Source organism: Nipponia nippon, unplaced genomic scaffold, assembly GCF_047370975.1.
Source record: "Nipponia nippon isolate SJK-2023a ecotype South Korea unplaced genomic scaffold, ASM4737097v1 scaffold_5, whole genome shotgun sequence".
Taxonomy (NCBI): domain Eukaryota; kingdom Metazoa; phylum Chordata; class Aves; order Pelecaniformes; family Threskiornithidae; genus Nipponia; species Nipponia nippon.
In genome coordinates, this window is record NW_028262369.1 from 22808119 (window position 1) to 22829365 (window position 21247).

A 21247-nucleotide genomic window follows, 5' to 3' on the forward strand; every position below is an offset into this window, starting at 1 on the left:
TTTTTTTTGCTTAAAGCAGAGATTTAACTTCTGTTATCGGTGAAGAGTATAGCAGAGCCGTCTCACAAGTTTAGAAATTTCCCCTTCAAGTATAGGAGTCATTCCCTTATTATTAAGCTCCTTAATGATTTTCTCAATTACAAGTAAGTAAAATAGTCTTTTATACAAACGCATAACAAAACCTCAGACACTGACTTCTTTGGTCTTAACATCAGATTAGATTTTATGATTCTTGTAGAGTTGTAAGAAGTCTCATTTTACATAGCTAGAGCTCATCAGACTAGAGCTCTATTTGAACAAGCTCTAATCAAATTGAATGTTTGAATATGTAAAAAGCAATCATTACCGATTACTAACTGCCTAATTTTAATATCTTCACTGCCACGTAGAAATATCAATGAAAACAATGTCTCCTTAAACTGGCATGCTTTAAAATTAATGTATATCCATAAACACTACATGCATCTTAAACTAACTGCGTTATTCTTAAAGGAGATGAATGAGACTACCAGTGAACAGTTAGAGTTACTGAGGCACCAACATTTTTTGATCCCTTCTCAAACCTAGACTTAAAGGAAAAAAAAAAGAGAGTCACATATATTTGGAAATAAATAACTGCCCTCCATACACTTTAAAAATTATGTTTAATAAATGCAGTTTAAACACAGCTCTATCAATTATGGACAATATTTTTAATATACATATATCAATACTGGGGGGGAGGGGCAAATTTTTAAGTTGCAAACCTTCTACCATATAGACGCAAATGTACATGGAGAGCGCAAGTTTTTGTATCAGGGAGTCCCAGAGCAGCCTGTACACAAATTCTCTCATCTCTTTACAAATATTTTACACACCTCAGTCTTTTGACACAGTCAGGTTACCAAACAAACACAAGCATTTAACTCCGCTTGCCCTCTTCCTAATGGAGGAGGGCAAGCCGAACACAGGCAATTGCCAAAGACAGGCAATTATGAACTTGCTCATCACTGGAGAAACATCTTTAATCATGGCAGCTGCTCAACATATCAAAACCACTCAGCGATGAGTGAGGTGAAAAATGCCGTATACAGCAGGAACAAGAACAGGCAGCTAAATTCCTTGCTCTACAGAAAGTACTGTGGGTTCCTTATTGGACGCAGATGCTTGGTGCTTTTGGTATTTTATCCAAAACAGCATAATCAGCAGCACTCCATCGGTACTGGCGTTTTGATTCAAGACTCAGATAGGGCAAAGAGCTGTTGACGATCTTCTGCATTATCCTCACTCTTCATAGTAAGGGAGAAACAGACAGACAGACGGATAGAAAGGCCTCCTGTCCTCTTGATCAGACCCCACCACCATCAGGTTGTAAGATCAGGAAGGGATGCTATGTCAGGCACTGAAAGCAGCCAAACCATGATGGCGTGGAGCTCTGCATGGGCTCATCCACTCTGCTGGGAGCTGCTTGTTGAAAATATTGGCAACCTGCTCTCTGAAAACTCCCCAAAGTCCTCTCCATCAAGGAAAAGGCTTGACATTTCACAGGAACGTAGTTCTCAGATCAAGGCTGTGGCTTTTCCTATCCCCATTAAAACGTAACCACTTCAAAAAACTACAGCTCCTACCAAGCAAGTAAAAATGTTGTTGATTTTTTGTTGGCTAAAGAATCTGAAGACTAAGATTGATTGATAAAGGATGGGTTCCACAAAAAGCATATTTATCTTTGGGCAAAACCAGATGGAGAGGAGCTAGAGACTGCAAATTAAACATCTCCATGCTAAAGAAATGTTTCCGAGGAATACTAAAGAACAAACTCTTAGGGAAAAATAATGACTTTTCAGGATGTTAACTAATTGTCCCAGTGCTCCCATCAAAATCTATTAGTGATGGCAACAGGATACCTTGTTAGCAACTAACATTATTCATGTCTTAGAACACGGGCAGTAAATGCTAGGGTTTAATTCAAAATCATCTGGAATCTTCCTCTGCTCTGATTTTATTTTATGCCAAAAGTCACCGCTCACACTCACTCAAAGTGACATGTGCATCCTGACATGCAGTTCTCACACTACTCAAACTACTCACTTCAAATTACCTGGCAGAGAAGTTGTATGTACCTTGATTCAAAATGTTGAGTGTATTGCTACAGCACTTCTTCGTACACACAAAGCTGCCAGACTGAATTTCATGTGTCTTAGTCATGATAGATATTAACATGGGGTTTCAAGCAGATGAACACCAGGTCCAATTCTGGCATGCCTTCTAGGAAGGCAAAAATAAAGTTATCACCCTCAACTGCCCCACCACGGGCGCTCCTGCAGCCCCAAACCAATCACCGTGGGGCAAGGGGATCAGTGTTGCAGCTTAAACACCCTATTTACATTGCACTTTCTACTGGAGCATGTTGAAGCACTTTAATACAAAAATCAACAAAGTCCCTCAGCTTTTCTCGGTAAGAAAGTATTATGTTACCCATGAGGAAAATGAAGACATAGATGCCTGAACAATCTGCAGCAGAGCTGAAAAAGGAAAGCAAGAAATTACTGCAGCCCAGCCCACCCCTCTTTTCTCTTGTTACAGCACACGAGTAGCAAAAAGAGAATACGGTTAATGGGAGAATGATATAAATAAAATATGCAGAAGAATAATTGTTTTAAACCCCATAAATTAAAGACCAGCCCTCAGACAGACCTGTCATCCTAGAGCAAGGGCTGCTCCAGACTAAGCTATGTGGGATATTGACCTCAAATCTCTTTTCAGGTGCAGCTTGCCTTAAAACTGACTTTTTGCACCTTGCAATGGACTGTATTTTTAAATCATGACTGGTTCCATGATACAAAGACCCTGAGAAGCTCCCATCGCAAATGTACGTCCTCAGAAAACCAAGATCAGAAACTGGACAAAGACAGTACTGTGGCAAAGTTACATTGCAATATTTGCAATCATTTTAATTACACTGGAGAATTTTCCATGTGCTTCTTTTGGGTGCCTCTAAGTCATTTCAATTAAGAATGCTCTATTAACCTATTTGGCAATCTTCACTGCTAAAGCAACAATTAAAAGTAAAGCCTCAACACTGCCATGTGGCATTTGCAGAGTAAACGCTTATATTCTTGGTTGTAATCACTGGTTTTTACCTTTCCTATGATGCATTTATACCTTCCACGTTTTCCACACAAGTTTCAAACCGTACAAATCTTCCCATCACTTGCTTTGGAAGAAGTTAAAAACCCAAAAACTTCAATATTTTAAGATTTGCAGACAAGCATTGATCACCACCCTTTCTCTGCACAAAGGCAACTTAATTACCAGTTTCTCCCACTTCTGCCAGCAGCAAGACTATGAGGTGGATGGTAACAGCAATGGCTGACTGAGGTCTCCTCTGAGATTTGGCCCAAAATGTTCTAGGTGGTAAAACCACAGCCAACACCTAGAAGTCCTGCAAAATCCTTACCAGAAAAACAACAAAATCTGTACTTAGATGTCATTAGTTTTTGTACTTCCTTATATGAGAGCAAAACACATTGGCTCAAATTCAGTTTCAAGACAGGCCCACTCACCCCATCCCCCTTTTCCTGCCTCTCTACAAAAAGCCCTTCCTTCTGGATTCACTTTAATGAACAACTGATCGAAACTGCATCCCGAGGGAGCAAACAGAGCTGCGACTCCCACTTTGATCTCTTCCCCATGGAGAAACGCACTCCCTGCCTAGCTTGCAAGATGTTCATTTGATTGACGTTTGCTCTGATGTGCAAACTGCTTTGAACTTCAGACATTAAATTCCCATCAGGCTGCACTCATTTTTATTCTTCTTCAACAGGATTTACAAGCAGGAGATCAGCAAGTGTAGAAGATAAAATAAATTTGCAGAAGCTTTGAATCTTACATCAAAACAGTGCTCAAGCGAGTTCCAATTGGATTTTGTTCGGCCTGAATTTACAGTGTAAATCAACCTCTTTTGTACAGTTTCAGTTTAGGGAAAAATGAGGGAGCTGCATATAAAAATGACACTTGAGCAGCTACTGAGGGGTTCTCATTGTTTTAAGACTCATCTATTTCCCTCCCTTTCCATTCATACAAATTTAAAGCTAATTTTAGTATGCAAATGAAATTACATAAGTTCATTGAAAATTCAGTATTTCCTTTGAAATTCACAACTAGGCATGTTTTCTTGATTGTAAGGCAAGATTTTAACTCATATTTTGCATACTTAAATAAATACTTAAATATATGGTTCCCACTGCTTCTAAACAGAATGCTGGAAAACAATGTTTTTATGAAAAAAATTCAACAAAAAAAAGCTACTGATGATTCAGTTAACCAGTTTCTTCTGGCAAGGCATAGAAGTTGTTCCAATTATTTCAACTACTGCTTGAAAAAGTCAAAGTATACTTGCTCTCAGATGTAAAGAAAGTGTATTACTGGAAAGATGACTGCAACCCAGTAACACAAACTATTCCAAAACCCACTTTTTCATGAGGAGCTTGCCCACATTTACGAAGCAAAAGCAACAGGCCAAGAGAGCAATTTCCTAAATACCTGCTACAGTTTATGGACAAAACTCGGTCATGCCAAGACTAGCACTAAGCATGCTCCCTACATTTTCTAGAAACCCACATGCATTAGTGTAGTCTGATACTCTGCAAGAACAGCAAACGTGTCTTAAATTTCATTTAGTGTGGCCCACCCACTTCTCCTTTGGAAGTGCAGCTCTTCAGATATTGCAGCAACTGAAGGAACTGAATGGGATTCCCGTTATCGTCCACTTAACTGCTCCAGAGAGGAAAGATAAACACAGAAAGAGCTGCAATAAAATTGAACTGCATTAGCAAATATTTAACCATTGGTTAAAAAAAAGAAAAAAGCAGACCACTTCTGAAGAAAGTATCACAGTCAGGGAGTAAATGATTTTCAAAAATAGGTTTGTAAACTCACTTATTCAAACAGCTCTATTAATGTTTGTAATGCAATGCTGCCAAGTAGTATGTTTTACCACCAAATATTTCTCCATTCCATCTCCTTTCACAAATTCAGATAAATGCATTCCCTAAGCTCTTATCAGCATAGTTAAATAAAGAACAAAAATATATTTCCAGCCACCTTGAAACATATATGTTAGCAGCAGAAGCAAGAGCATTAATGGATGGCAATGCGCCTCTAAACACATGTTTTTTGGAGACCTGTGACAACTCCCCATAAAAACCAGCAGTGAAATTCATGTCTGTTCTCCAGGGTAGAAGCAAAGAGAAAGGGCCATGTTTCCACCGGCATACGTGTATATTCATGTCCCGTCTGCAGGTGTAGGGTTATCGGGGTACCACGGTCAGCCACACCACTCCTCCCAGCAGCAAGGCACCATGTGGGGCAGCTTCCCAGCACTGCAACTCTGCCCTCTCAGGTCCCAGCCACAGGCAACTCAAGGAAACTGTTTCCTACCTTCTCTCAGAGACACACGAGGACATGAAATGCTGTAGCACATCAGAGCGTGATGGGTCTTAAAACTGAGCAGGAGAGGAGGAGGATCAAGACTGGGTTAGGTAAGATTTTTTTGTCTCCCTTTAAAAGCATCATCTTTGTTTTTTTGTTGGAAAAGCTGCACAGGCAGCTGCGTGTTTCCTCACAAATGCATCTGAATAAGAAGTTATAGCCTCTTTTTTTTTTTTTTTTTTTTTGGAAGGTAATCTTACTGCAGATACATAGGGCTTTGCTATGTCGAGAAAACCACTGGAGTGTACTCCACCAATTCTGTAAAGTACCAATTCGGTAAAGTGGCACCAATTCGGTAAAGTATGTACTTGCAACTGCGCCTTCACGTGTACTTACTGTGCGAACGTACTTACGTGGCAAAACTAGAACTATATAAAGCTGCTTCTGAAAGTCTTGTACAAAAGGCATTTTGTATACCAGGTAGATGACAAATACTCAAACATAACACACTATCAAACTTCTTCTTTCTGTTTGTGTGGAAAGAGTTTTTCTTTCATCTGCAAATATTCAGTATAAAACACCTAGTTGATCTCCATGTTGCCATCCAGTCCAACACCAGCTTTATGAATAAAGCTATTTCAGTTGTAGTTCACAAGTTAGACCATGCAGACCTGCAAAGTTACGACCCCATGCAAAGCTATTGCTTCCAAACCCATTTCCCAAAACTCATTTCTTAAGTCCCTATTTAGACACTTTTCACAACTGACATGTATCCTGTAAGTTCCCACTGAAGGTGCAGGGAAGCTGCGGGTGCTCTGTACTTCTGATAAATAAACACTGTTTTTTCTTTCCCCTACCCTCTTGCTGACACTGGTTAGCCCCATCTGCGCCCCACGCACATCAGGCCATTTCAGTTCCAAGACCTCCTAAAGACCTACCGAGGGCTTTCTCAGGAATGAAGCACCCCAGGCATGACAAACAGGAGACACCGTCTTGTACACAGAGGTATTTATCCTCTTAAGAAGCAAGATACTTTAATTAAAACATTGTCTTGTAAATAACTACTCAATTCAATCACGATAGTGAATGTCTGGAGACAGTATGAAATCTGTTTCTCATGGCTTCTTCAGCTGCCTTTATTAGCGAGGAAACACAAAGCCTTATTTTTCCAGCAGGGATTTCTTCAAGGATTAGAAGACGCATGTCACTTGACATCCATTTTCCTTATCTCCCATCAGTTTACCCATCCGTTTTGCTAAGAGCCTGGAGCACTTTATCCGTATTAACTCTGTCTGGTTGGAGCAACGCCTCTTCTCCACTGCTATAGGCGCTTCCTCGATGTGGCACAGAGCCCTGGGAAAAAGAACAAGTCTCCAGGCTCTGACCCCACAGACACAAATACAGCCCAGATGGTAGGGCAGATACCGGATCTTCGTACCATCCACTTCTAAGCTTGTCTGAAAGCTACGCTCTCTGGTTGCTCTTCTCAACTGTTGTCTCGCCCTCCATTGCCATCACGGTTTTTTCCCTCCCCAAACCTTGATTAAGTAGAACTGAAAATGCAAACAGCTATATCTGAAGCAAGGAACAGCAAAAACTAAAGAAAAACAGATAGCCACTGCTCTGTTGCTCCAATTTAGCAGTCCACCTCTACTTAGCAGTACTTGCATATATACTTAAGCATATGATTAATTTCCATTTACACAGGCACATGCTTAAATGCTTTGGTAAACTGGGTGAGCGTAAGTATATGATTAAATGTTTGTTGAATTAAGGCCTGTGGAAAAAGTCCTTGTCAAAACCACTCAATGACCACCAACTGCACTGCCTCATCAAGTTGATTTTGCATATTCTAATTTATTTATTTTCACCGCTTTCCAAAACAAAGTAGTTCCATTGCACAAACCTACCTTGGCAGGGAGAACAAATATGCGATTGCTAGTACTTAAGACTAGTTAGGCCAGTATATGTTGGGTACAATATAGCAACCGAAAGCACAGTCAGGCTGTTAATTTTAATTCAGAACTAGTCACTCTGGACAGGAATCAGAGTCACACAGAAACTTACTCATTTGAGCTCTTCACTGTAGAAGCCAACACCACACAATGGCAATAAAATAAATATTGTTCTCCTTGTCATATCTCACTACCCAACTAAATGAGCAATTTAAATGCCAGGTTCATTTTATATCCCAGTTTGTGCTTTGTTAGTCCTATTTCGTATCATTTATTTCTAGTCACCAGGTGTGGTATTCTCACAGTTTCTCTTGAGCAACATGGCAAACTGTCTTCTAAGCCAATGCTCAGATTTTCAAGATAAAGACAAGCAAATACAAGGCCACACATGGATAATTTTGTTCAGGCTAACAGCAAATATGAACTAAATAAAGATATCAAGCCATTGAAATGCCCTCAAAATAAATCCTCTCTCTACACAATAGTTCATCATCTCTACTTTACACAGTGTAAATACCTTCCCACGTAATTTTTCCAAAACGAACCCAAACTTGCTGCATTCCTAAAGCAATGTCATTAAGCTAGACAGAGGTGTAAAAGGCTGATAGAGGAATCGCCTGACAACATGAAGTGCCCTCAGATTTACAAATGTCACTGTGTGATTCGGAGCTGAACGCTGTGTGATAAACAACCTTAAATACTGTGGGACAAGCCTTCAAATCTACCTTAAAAATACAGCCTGAAGATAATGTGCTTCTGCCGCTGTTCTTGTACCAAATGTTTACTCAAGTAAAGAGGCCACATGATGAAAACACCTCTCTACACAAAGAAAAAGAATACACAGAGTTGAGCAGTTGTAACACGAATATTTCACAACCCTCCTGAAAGAAAAAACATAGCCCTAAGGACACACACATTTTTAAGTTACTATTTAAGCCAAGTATCTCCTGAAAACAGCAAATAGCACAGACAAATCTGTGTCTTTTTCAGTATGACTTCTTCTATAGCAGCAGCTAATAAATGCTCTAAACTAAACTATTATAATTATTGTTGCTCTAACTCCAGCACTCTTCTGCCCAACACTAACACACATCTCTTAAAAGTCAAGGATAAGCTGTCACCAGCAGAAGTACACCTAATTTAACTTCTCACAAGTGCAGGAGTCCTCATAGCCGGACCAAGTTAGTTCAAAAGTTAAAGGTGGAAGAGTTCAAGTAAATCAGTAGCCTTCAAAATGTGATCAGAATATCCAGGTGGGAGATATTTGTGCCTGTGTTTTAAAAATAACTCCTAAATCGACATTCAAACACTCATAGGTGTGTTCCAGTTCCCCAAAATCTGACCATTAAGTCAGGTATCTTAACTTTTAGTATTTTCTGTCAAAAATCTCAGTCTATGTATTTCTCGGGGGGGGGAAGCTATTTCCAGTACACCTACCTGCAGAGACACTCACCCCGCTGGTCATTTCGTCCCTTTTAACCAGCCCTAGAGGTGACCAAGGGAGAGAAACAGGGATCCTAACAAGCAAGTAATCTTTTAATTTTTATAGAAAGCTTCTGCTTAAAAAGAAAGTTATCTCATTTTGGCATTCATATTAAAAATTAATCTCTTTTCTGGAGAGGCAGGGAGACAAGGTCAGGTTTTGGGGCAGCTGACAACGCTGAGCAGTGGAATGGCATGAGGTGCCCTCCTGGCATTTCAGGAACAACCACCTCCTGCCCATGTGAACCATTTTACTTTCCCCTTTAGCAGGCCTGTGTCAAACATAAGACCTAATAATGCCACCTCGGATATCAACATTAGCTTTTTTCCTGACATTTTTAACAAAAGCGGGCAATCTCCCAGAAGGGAGATGCCACAGAGAAGGAAAATGAAAGGAAGTGCAGCAGGCAGGAGAGGCAGAAGGGGGACAAATGACAAATGAAATGATGGCAGAAGTACATAGACAATCGGGCAATTAACAAAGCACGGCACCAATAACAACTTCAAAGTTAAGTTTCACACAAAAAACGTGTTTTTACATTCTTCCTTTGTATGACTTGCAGACAATTTCCTAAAGACGGCAGCAGGTATATTTTGGATGGTCTGATAAGCCACCATTCTTCAACCATCCATACTCGACCAGGTCTTGCCGAAGTGCTGTCTGGAAGATCCCGCAGACTTATAGACTGGTCTGGTAACCACTTTAGCAGATTTAGTATTATCAAGTCAAGTAACTAAATGAGAATCGTATTGTAGAGCCTGAATGAGGAGCTCTGCAAATAGAAAATTCACCTCTCTACTTTGCCAGCTGTGACCTCCGGTTCATTTTTCGAACCACTTACTGTGAAGGATCCTTATGCAAGTCCACCATGGGTAAAGAAATTTCTAAAGGACTTTCAAGCTAAGTAATTTTGGAGGAGAAAGTGAAAGGAAATTCATGAAAGTTTCCAGACTAAGAGCAGACCTCTCTTTTTTTATGAGAAATTATGCAATACTGACAAGGGGGTTATAAATCTCCTCACTCCTCCATCTCTCACTTGGAAGGTGTTACTGCCGGCTGGCAGTTCCTGCGTGGAGAGATCAGAGGGCAGAAAGGTTTTCATCCTCAACTAATTCTTGACCTTTCTACTAATGCTGCCAACAGTCTGGCCGTTGAGCACCAGATGTCCCAGCATTTTACGTACGCACCTTGTCCAGTAGGAACTGCACCAAGACCACTAAATCTATGCACAACCCAACAGTAAGGTACCCCTTTCTCTGGAGCCACCTGAGGCTTAACCCTATCAAGGTCTCTTACTTTCAAGCCGATCAAAACAAACACAAAACAAGCAAGTGGCCTGTCTCTCCAGACACAGATGCATACCATGTATTTGAATGCAGTTAATATTTTAAATCCTTATATAAACAAAGGTTAATGCCATACTTCAGAAAAGATGAAAGCATGCTGTCATTAAGAGCTGTCTTATAGAGTTAGATTGCAGAAAGTGCTTTTAATATTTATTACCTAAATTACCTTCCTCTCTCTAAAATGTTTTTAAATCAGACTGAGATATAAACAATGAAAATATAATCTGTACTCAAAGTTTGCATAAACTGAAAGTTACTCTTGTTCTTTTCTAGCACATATGGAAGTAAACGTTTAAAATGTTGAGGATTTAAAAGAAATTGTTACTCTTCTATTGGAAAAATCAGACTTTCTATCACACCTTCCTACAACTGGGAAACCCAAAGAAGTTTCTGCAAATATGCAGCATAAGAAAACATGATTAAAGACAACCAACTGCCTGGATTTAGACTATTCAAAACTCCTGTCTTTAAAAACAAAACAAATTGAAAATGAACAAATTCCATTTCCAAGTAAGGTACTCCATTTTGGTAAACCTCTGTGTGTCAAACAGCAGCATGTCAACTTGATTAACTGTAATGCAATATTTTTAGCATGTGATGTACTGACCAACTCGTGATTTTGGTTACTGCGCTTCAAAGCTGGGGGGGGTGGGGGGGGAGAGTCCCATGACCAGCTTCAGAAGAGTTATTCGGAGTAAGCACCGTCCCACTGCAAAAATCTTGGAAATAGACTCATTTTGTATAAAAGACTATTCCATGCGATTGAGGGTTGAACAAACTTTTTTCCTTTTTGTTTCATTTTACAATCCATCACAGCTGAGTCCCAGTTCTTGCTTGGAGCACCTCATTAAACGTGTATATAGTAGAAACGTAAAAGAATGCGAGGACAAGATAAGGAGTGCCTTTGGAGTATTGTCTTCCCCCTTTTTCAGAGTTATCAAGAGTGGAAGAAAAGACAGACTATTTTGCAAAGAAATGATCTTTTTTTCTTCACATATTAAATGACAGCATAAGTAATTTCAGAATTTAATACTTACTCCATCATAGATGGTGGAATAGTACAGCAGTCTTGGATTGCAGTCAAGGGTGATGTGAGATGAGCAGTATATGATGCTTCCACTACTTGCTTGTTACGATTCACAACATCCAAGTAACGGTTAAATTTCTCACGAATTTTTTTTGCCAACTGAAAAAAAATAAGAAGAAAGATTAAAATTAAGCCAGTTTCTCTGTATTACCCTGTTCTTTATTAACCAACTTAAATGGAAAGTAAAAACTGCATACATTAAAGACAATAGTTGTCTGCTTTGCTTATTGTACTTCTGTTTTGGTGGCTTAAGCCCTGTGAAGTCAAGTAATTAATAATATTGGCCACAGAAAGCAGTCTATACAAAAAGATAAAATACATTTACCATCTAGCTATGGGTACTTGAACATAGAGTTTTGCATGTATGAAAAGTGAAATTTCCATTACATCAAACTTCCCTTTCATTAACAACTGGCACCTGGATGTGACTCTACCTATGCTACTGGCTTACCACTGAAGCTCTCCAATATGATTCTCTTGCAAGGGCTGACAAGGACATGATGGAGACTAAAATAAACAGGCTACAAGTCAATTTAAAGAAGCTCTATAACAGGACACCTAAGGAAAGCCCAAATAATAGTATTGCAGAAGATCTCACCTACAGAGAAATCTCTTACTGCTTCAGGAGCAAACAGCCAACAGTACATCTGCCAGTGCACTAAATCTATTTAAGGGAACAAGCTCAGGATGCAGGCAACCCCAAATACTGCCATGCATATTTCTGTGTTCATCAACAGCCTCCTCAGTCAGGTGGATCTGCATAGAAGTATTTCACAACCCCTTCCATGTAGGTCTCCTCGCGGCAGTTTGGGCAAAATAAGCCATCCCAGTTCTTGCTTTTTTCTTTGTATCCCCTGCTGCTTTCCTGGGAGGCACCGCAGGCTCTTAGCTGAGCATCTTCCGAGTGATTTCGCTCGTTGATCTAGCAGCTCACTGTGGCTAGTCATAAACTACAACAGTTTTAACTACAAACTTCAATGACAAAATGAGAAATCTGTAATTGACATTATATTGTAACAGAAAGAAAATAATGACAACCATCTCTCACAGGTGAAATTCTTCTACAAGCCTTTTGTTGTCAGAGGTCCCTCTGATGAAGGCAGCCACTTATAAATCAGGACAAGGTTTAGAGGTTACACTATTACTTGTAAGAGCCGATGATCATATTTCTCTCCTTTCAGAAAGTGAAAACAAAAAGACTGTCATCCCTCCCCAGCAATTCTCAGGCCTTCAAAAAAATCAGAGTGCGTAACTTTAGAAATAGCAAATTGGGTACTTCAGCGCTTCTCTTTAAATATTTCTTAAAAAAAAAAAAAAATCAACTCAACAAATTTTTGCAAACAAATACTTCTGAGTTCTGCATCAGGGCTTGCTGGCATGCGGTTCAAAGGCATGGTCATGCCCCTGCCTTTTGCAGGCAGAGCCCCGTGCTCTCTCCATGCCAGGCAGATTCAAAGCAGTCCAAAGGCACATGGTGTTAACAAGGGTAGGGCCTGCTGGGTCACATCACAGGCCTATTGAAGCTCCTGTGCTGTCGGATAAGAGCTCACTTGTGTCTAGTTCATTAGGCACTTCACAATGAGTCTGACTAATGACTTTGCAGGGGAAAATTGGAAGGGAAAATTTGTGGCTGTTGTTTAAGTAAACGTGATAGTAAACACAGTTACTAGGAAGCATCAGGTTTTACAAGAAACATTTACTGACACTTTTGCTCCTAGTCTTTCATTCAAAGTGAGAAATTAATGAAATGGATCAGGCACATACAGAATTTGCTCTGGCACATTCGGTATCCTTTTCACACCAACATATCTATTACACTTAATCATCCGCCAGACGCATCCTAAATGAAAGAGAATCATCTCTAAGCAATATACTGCGGTGTTGGATACTCAGAAATATTGCATTTTGCATTTCTGCAAACTTTTTTCAGAGCTACAGTTAGCTCATTAATTCATAACACTCATCCCTCCTGCTCCCTGTACACTCCAAACTCTGTGGGGATGATTTAACAGTGCCGCTGCATTTGTGTGCCGAGAAACACAGTCGGTTGTTCCAGATCCCCTGGACTGACAAATGTCTTTCCTAACTATTATTAACAGGACATTTCATCATGATTTACTCCGTTATGCAAATAATGAGGCCCACACTGATAACAGCATTGCCTTTGCCTCCATTGTTCCTAGAAAATGCTGCAGCTCAACGACAGGTCTCCTAGGAGCACAGGTTTTAATAGGACCTTGCTCAAATGACTTGCAGAATTATACATAATTAGTTTTGTAGAATGATTTATTGCCAAGGCACCAGAGGACTACTAATGGTCTCCTCCGTGTTAGGCATCCAACACTATTAAATTGTTCCCAGTTGTTCGATAATAAGCTGCTGGGCAGTTCCTTTTCTATTTTGCGGAAAACTTTTTGTCCGACTGTACTCCTCAAATGTGTCCTTGAGAAGTGTATTTTTCTGGAGGGTCTCAAACATACACAAGTCAAATTTCCTAAATGAAAGCATTTAAATTTCATGGTTACAAAGTTCCTCTCTCAGTTTGGGCAAATGAAATACCTGGAAATAAGCACTACATAAACCAGATACTTGAATCTATACACTTCTTTCTTGGTTTCCCTACCTGAAATCATAAAAAGGGGAGAGAGCCTAAGTTTGCCGAAAAAAAGGCCCATGCGACCATCGTTAGCAGTAACAAAACTAACACGGAGCATCAGAGCAAAAGGACTCTCATTTGGAATCACTGCTTTTCTCTGATAAATGAATGTTGTTCAAGATGAGGTTTTGGTGTTGGTAAGTTTTCACCTTCCAGGTTGAATGATAAAAGCACCCCACAGCCTTTGAATTTTACCCTGCTGTGCGGAGTCTGAAGATCCAACAGATCTGTTTTTCAGAAGAGCCCATACCTCAGAAGGTGATAAAAAGTAAATACTTAGTACCTAAACTGCATCTCCCATCAAAAAACCTCTGAAGGGCTCCAAGTCATTACGTTACTTTTATTAAATGGGATTCAACACTTTGGTCGGGGCAGAGACTCAAGTGCATGTCAGCAACACGGGACCTGAAGCCTCCCAGGGCTACACAGACATCTATTCCCTGCCACCGACGTCAGCACGGTTGGAAGAACTGAATTGTCTAATCTGAAGAACCCTAAAAATACTGCCCTCTGACAGCAAGAGAATATTCCCAACAATCAAAACCATTTTTAAAACGCTAACTCAAAAAAGTCACCAATGGCAAGATGATCCAAAAGCAATTTTCCATTGCAAATTGATTATAATGAATGAACCATTTTAAGAACCTACGGGTAACACACCAATCAGCTGAAAAATTACTAAAAACAAATGGTTCTAATTCATCAAATCGAGAAGTATAATCCAGATGAAGCCTAACAAAACTAAATTAATTTTTCCTCCATAGTTGGGCTTCACTGGAGCACAAAAACCCACAACAGGGAACAGGCATTCCAGCTCTCAGTGATTAAAACAACAGAAAAAAAAAAAAAAACAAAAAACCCCCATACTTCCTAGCTCCTCATCTATGCCTTGCATGCTCATGCATGCATGCACACTCACATCATTAGCCCAGAAACATTATTCAGTTTGGAAAATGATGCACTCAGTTGCTAGAGCCTGTCAGAATAAAAGCTGCAGGCTTAAATCAGCTTCTCGTTTTTCTAAATAAAAACCTAAAGTCTTTAACAAAAGATCACTATTTTTTCCAGCATATGCGTTTTTTAACCTGCTCAGAGCTGAATAACCATTGCATGCTGATGGATGCAAGACCCACACCACACTGGTTACAAAACCTCAAAGGCAGAGAAAGAAGGAGAAAACAAATAATGAAAGGACAAAGCATTGAACTATGAAACCATCCTAACATAATTGTTTAAAACATTTTTAAGGCGAAATGGAAAATTGTGTCCCAAATCAGGCACATAAAAGGGGCAGGCAGCTGACATCCCATGCTTGGGTATACCCTGGGGTAGGTACCAAGTGTGACAGACATTTCCTGCTCCCACAGAAATGCTCAAATTCACCCATTTTAATGGAGACTAAAATAAATCTGGATACCTTGAGACTGACACAAAATGCTATTATCCTTGGGTCAATTCTCAAAGTGCTCTTCACCTCATTTTAAAAACAAAAGAGGGAGAAAAAAGCCTTGCTCAGCATTGCTCTCATCTTTTTCAGATTTCTGTATTTTCTCCTTAATTTTCAGGAACCAAACAATAAGAAATGAGTGCTCGCTCCAAACAATGCAGCCATTAGCTCTATTTTTTTATATATATTTTTTTTTGGGCAGCTGGCATGCAGCCAAAGCATTTCAGTTTGCAGACAGGTTGGACGGTAACACCTGTTTCTATTACCGCAGAACCCATGGGTAATGCACTTCAATTGTCACCATCTCCACTGACAACCTTTCATCACAACATCAGTGAGTTTCTCTAATTTTCCCAGAGACATTTTCCTCATTTGCATAGTTCCCTCGAGCTTTTTTTTAAAGCTTCATTCCCCTCAAAGCTCCACAGCTCTGAAGTCTTCCCTTTTCAGGGAGCACTGAGGGAAAGCAGAGCTCCAAGGTTAGGTTTTATTTCTGGCTGTATCTTGAAAGCCAAGGTATTTTTAATGTTTTCAAGGCTGTTTATAAAATATGTATCAATGAGGTTGACAGGCATGGATGCCACAACAGACTCACAGCCAGGGATTTAACACTGCCGGGCTCCTCAAAAAGTATTGGTTACACATTGAAGAGTTTAGTTAGTATTTTTATTTTTAAATCCCCTCTGTGAACCAGAAGAACTTGGAACAAAAGTATCTCTCTCCAACCTCCACCAGGCACTCCTCCCACTGTATCACAACTTAACACTACTGTGCATCCCCAGATTCCTATTCTATAAAATTTTTAACATACTTATTCCTAACCTGCTTGGGTCTTGAGGAAACCACTGCTTCCGTACAAATCCAGAAGAGCACAGAGGTCAGCAGGGACATAGCTTGAGAAAGGATCATAGAATCGCCACCAGCTTCTTCCCACACCTCTGCTTTAACAGATTCAAACCATTCCTACTCCCCTGGATGACACTGGAAATACACTCTTGAGCATTCAATCAGGATGCAGGAAACTACTTTCCAATGTGCATTTCTTCAAAGAGACCAGCACTCATTTGAGGTTTTCCACTGGCCAGTAACTTTGGCAAGGCTTCCCAACACTTACTCCAAGGAAGGTGTCAAACATGGTGCACAATAAAAACTAGAGGAAGGGCCACAATTCCTGGAAGTCATTCTGGAAATACGTTACACACAGTATTCATCGCTTATCACGAGGCTCACAATTAATCAACATAAAATTCAACACTGTGTGAGCATATCACTTTTTGTAGCCAGGGAGATACCATGCTCAACTGCAAAATCTAGATTTTTCAGCACACTGATATATATCCTCTCAAAAGAGTTCAAAAGCTCTTTACCCAGTCCAAAAACAAACAAACAAGATGTCCAACCCAACCTAAAGCACAGCACACTGACATGCCAGCTAGGTCTTATCACCCTGCACCTCGCCGGCCAAGAGGAGAGCAATTATTCAAGTGCAGAGCTTTCTCTTACCGCTTCTACAAAACCTGAGCAGGCAGAGCAGCACCCAGGGCAGACATGTCAGGACCCTGTCTCTACTACGAACGTTGCTCATGAGAGTGACGTTTGGTTTCTCTGAGGCTGCCGTGCTGTTTTTGCAGGAATTGGGTGCTGGATTGGTGTGACTGTCAAAGCTGTCAGCCGTGGGCACCAACTGCTGACATGAGACACCGTGAGGCAGCGGGACGGCAGCCAAAAGCATCCTTCCTCCCACCACAGGGAAGCTTTCTTCTAGTTTGGTGACAGAGGGAGCAAATGCCTTCATCTGTCTCACAGGTACTGGCACTGTTAAGCCAGACAGGCTTTTGATGGCCCACGTCCTTCACTAGCACAAGGATTTCTGCAGCAAGCCTGTCCTTCCAGACTGAGGCACAGCTTACTTTTAGAAAGACATCCCATTCTGGTAAAAAATAAAAAAGTAAAAGAAATCAGGTGATGAGGAGTCCTTTCATTACCACAACAGCAAAGGAGCTCCTTAAATTCACATATCATTAATTATTTTTATAACAAATACATTCCCTGAAGACACAGAGAACATCTTGTGCGTAGCTGGTGTCTGATGTGATGCTGGCCTTAGCAAGGAATACGTAGAGAACAAAACATGGTAGAAATAGCTGTGTCCTGTACCACAACTTATTAAAAACCCCCACAACTGGCAAAGAGAAACAAGAACGAACAAGGAAGGGCTATGGCTCTCAATGTAATCCCATCACCTGGTGGCTGGTAACAGAGGAAGCAAAAAACTGAAAACCAAACCAAGAGAGGCCTGGCTCTGAAGCAGGCTTAGAAAAAGTGGTGCATTATCTAATGAGTTTCACACAGGCTGTGTGGAAGTCCTCCAGAAACCCAGAAGATGACAGCAGCCTAACAGCATAAGGACCCACTGAAAGAAACCCATAGTAATAACACCACTTGGGATTTTTATTTGCCTTAGTTTTATTGCTTTCCACGTGCCACAAAGTCAACAGAGTTTGCAAAACAGCTATTTGATCCTTAAAGAGAGCTCTCCCAAATGCAGCGAGTGCCTGTGTCCGATTCAGTTTGGAGGGCACAACTTCCACTCTTTACCAGATTTTCAGAACTAAAGCTGATGTTGTCTGTAAATCCTACTTCCATAATAGTCAGAGAAGAGCCCTTCACAAGCAAATGAACATGTCCACTTCACTCATACAGTGCTATGTATTGAAAAGTATCTCAAAAAATGAGTCCTGCCAGAGTGAAAAATCCTCAGCAGCTGTATCCCACTTATGCAAAATTTCTAATTATTCTGATGCCAATGAATAACACACTTCACTGAACTTGCCCAAGTATGACAGCAAAATCAATGTATGAAATAATTTTTGTCCATCAGGAGTATAAGAGCAACGCAAAGCAAAACTCTGAACAGTGAATCTTTCAGCTTGTAGTCAGACATGGGGGAAAAAATCCCCAAATTCAGACAAAAAGTTCTCTAGCAGACTGACAACAAATATGTGTAGGTGTTCTTTGTAGCAAAGTTAAGGAGAAAAAAAAAAAAAAAAAGGAAGTTTCACTTTAGATTAGGGAATGTACCATTTGACTTCTGGGGTTTTTTTAACCATTTGATTTAGAATCATAGAATTATTTAGGTTGGAAAAGACCCTTAGAATCATCGAGTCTTAGCTTTTATAACTCTGAAATACCATCGAATCATAGAATGGTTTGGGTCGGAAGGGACCTTAAAGATCATCTAGTTGCAACCCCACTGCCATGCGCAGGGACACCTTCCACTAGACCAGGTTGATCAAAGCCCCATCCAACCTGGCCTTGAATATTTCCAGGGATGGGGCATCCACAGCTTCTCTGGGCAACCTGTTCCAGTGCCTCACCACCCTCATAGTGAAGAATTTCTTCCTTGTATCTAATCTAAACCTACCCTCTTTCAGTTCAAAGCCATTACCCCTTGTCCTATCACTACATGCCCTCGTAAAAAGTCCTGCTCCAGCTTTCTTGTAGGCCCCCTTCAGGTACTGGAAGGCTGCTATAAGGTCTCCCCAGAGCCTTCTCTTCTCCAGGCTGAACCACCCCAACTCTCTCAGCTGGTCTTCACAGGAGAGGTGCTCCAGCCCTCTGATCATCTTTGTGGCCCTCCCCTGGACTTGCTCCAACAGGTCCATGTCCTTCTTATGTTGGAGGACTCAGAGCTGAAGGCAATACTCCAGGTGGGGCCTCACAAGAGAGGAGCAGAGGGGGAGAATCACCTCCCTCGACCTGCTGGTCACACTTCTTTTGATGCAGCCCAGGATATGGTTGGCTTTCTGGGCTACAAGCGCAGAATTAAGCATTTCTGAATTAAAAATATATTGTATTGCAAGAAGAATCCTTGTATTACTCCAAAAGACATTTTTGTGACAGACACAATTTACTCAACCCCAAATCATTAAAGATTTCAGCTTTCAGGGATTTTGGTTTTAATATATCATTTCTCAAAAAAATACTTTTGGTAGCCTGGTTCTATTAGAAGCAAAATTGCATACCTGTAAAATCAGTGTTTTGCCTCACAATTCTGTTCCTGAACCTCCCAACTACCTTCCTTCGATTTCTTAGCAGCTGCTAGCAGATTTATACAAAACTGATTCTCTAGGTTATTATTGCTATTTTTGTGGAAGAAGGAAAAGGAATGACAGTCTTCTAGCTCTAAACACAGGAGTTAAATGGAGAGCAGGATACATTAAACAAGGAAAAAACTAATGACAAAAGGCATATCTCTCTGCTTGTGCATTCACTTATTCTAAATTAAAATCCTCCCTTAGTCCCTGTCCTTCCCGGACTTCAAACAGGAGTGAATATTCCCAGGAATATTCCAGCAAGGTGATTTTCAGCTGACATATGCATATTTACAATTGACCATCTCAAGTAATTTAATTACTTTATTTGCTACTGCTTCTTTCACCAGGATGCATGGACAGACAGAAATAGAAGAAATGATTATGAATTTCTCTCTGCAGAGATGTCATTGCTGCTGTGCTCCAACTTCTCTGCCAGAGTTCAATGCATCAAGACTTTTCTGCATGAAGCTGGTAAATACGCTCCTGCTCAAGACTGTGTCACCGTCCTCTCTCCTCTTTGGAGCCCAGTTTTAGATTCTCTATACTGCAGAAATCAGATGTCTGGCAGGACGCTGAACACACGCTGACTTCCTTGAAAATGGCTAATCTAGATTTTCCCCTAATAAAACTAACCATTTTCCACTTTTATATCACTAGTTCACACCACTAAATTTTCATATTGTATGTGAGTTCTCTGATATTGAAATAACTTACAGGAAAGAAATCCAAGTTATTTTTGGCAATCGCCATCCAATTTTTAATAAACTATTCAAAGCAAAAAAGGTTTTATCTGTTACATGCAATAGTAATTCTATAACTACAGACCTTAAAAGCGTAAGCAGTTTAACGTCAAAAGGTAAAGCACTCCTTGTGTGGCATGAAACAAGCCAAGCGTATTAAATAGTTAGGCCTGAAGGCCAACAGCTGTAGTTTTTCACTTTCTCAACAAACTGAAAGTCATTATTTACACAGTTTGGTATTAAAAACCAAAAAACACAACACCCCCCACAACAATTCAGTGGTCTGCCAGGAAAAAATCCCAGCTGACATAAAACCGTAATTAATTGCCTTCGGGTATCAGTTGCTAAGAAAATGTTAATGAATGACAAAACCAGGAATGAGCGACAGGGGATTTAATTTGCTTACATTTGTTTGCATTTGCTCAAGACGATCCCGTTCGATGTGCTACTCTTACTCATAAAACTCTGGTTATATTGCTTGTGATTCATTAGGGCTAAAAGACCTGGTTATTAATGAAACAGAAGTGCTCAATTATTCTCCTATCCACTTCACTGTTGAGCTTTTAACCACAGTAATTATGCTTCACCGGGGCCTCGTTTTTCTCCTCTGACAGCTCCGAATTCATCACACTACCTACAGTGCTTAGACTGTTATTTATATCTACTTAGGGTGAATATGTACATCTGCAGCTGGGAAACAAGCAGCGTCTTTTCCTAAGTGGAGAATCGATAGTCGAGACTTCAAAGTAGTTTTAATCCAGTTTCTTGGTTTCCCAAAAACACTTTTGGCTTTCAAAAGCCATCTGATATGTATAATCTAGCCCACATGGCCCTTTCGTGGTGTGCAGACCACCCAGAAATACTCAAGAAGAACGTTACCCTAACACAACGTCAAAGCCAGAGAACCCTTCTTTTAAGATGTCGGGATGGTTTCAGATTTAAACTTTTAAACTCGGGCAACAATTACCCTTTCATGGTCCCTTTGCATGCAAGCACCCACCTGTGCATGCTCAGAGGGAAGCCAAAG

At 40.3% G+C, this 21247-nt stretch overlaps 1 protein-coding gene across 3 annotated transcripts in view; it reads right to left on the reverse strand.

Annotated features, from left to right (window-relative positions):
* CACHD1 (cache domain containing 1) overlaps positions 1–21247 on the reverse strand; it is a 113381-nt gene that overhangs the window by 50224 nt on the left and 41910 nt on the right. For all 3 annotated transcript variants that reach the window (XM_087731647.1, XM_087731648.1, XM_087731649.1), the window contains one exon: positions 11231–11379. In XM_087731647.1, coding sequence (XP_087587773.1) covers positions 11231–11379 — 149 coding nt within the window. The remainder of the gene's footprint in view (positions 1–11230; positions 11380–21247) is intronic.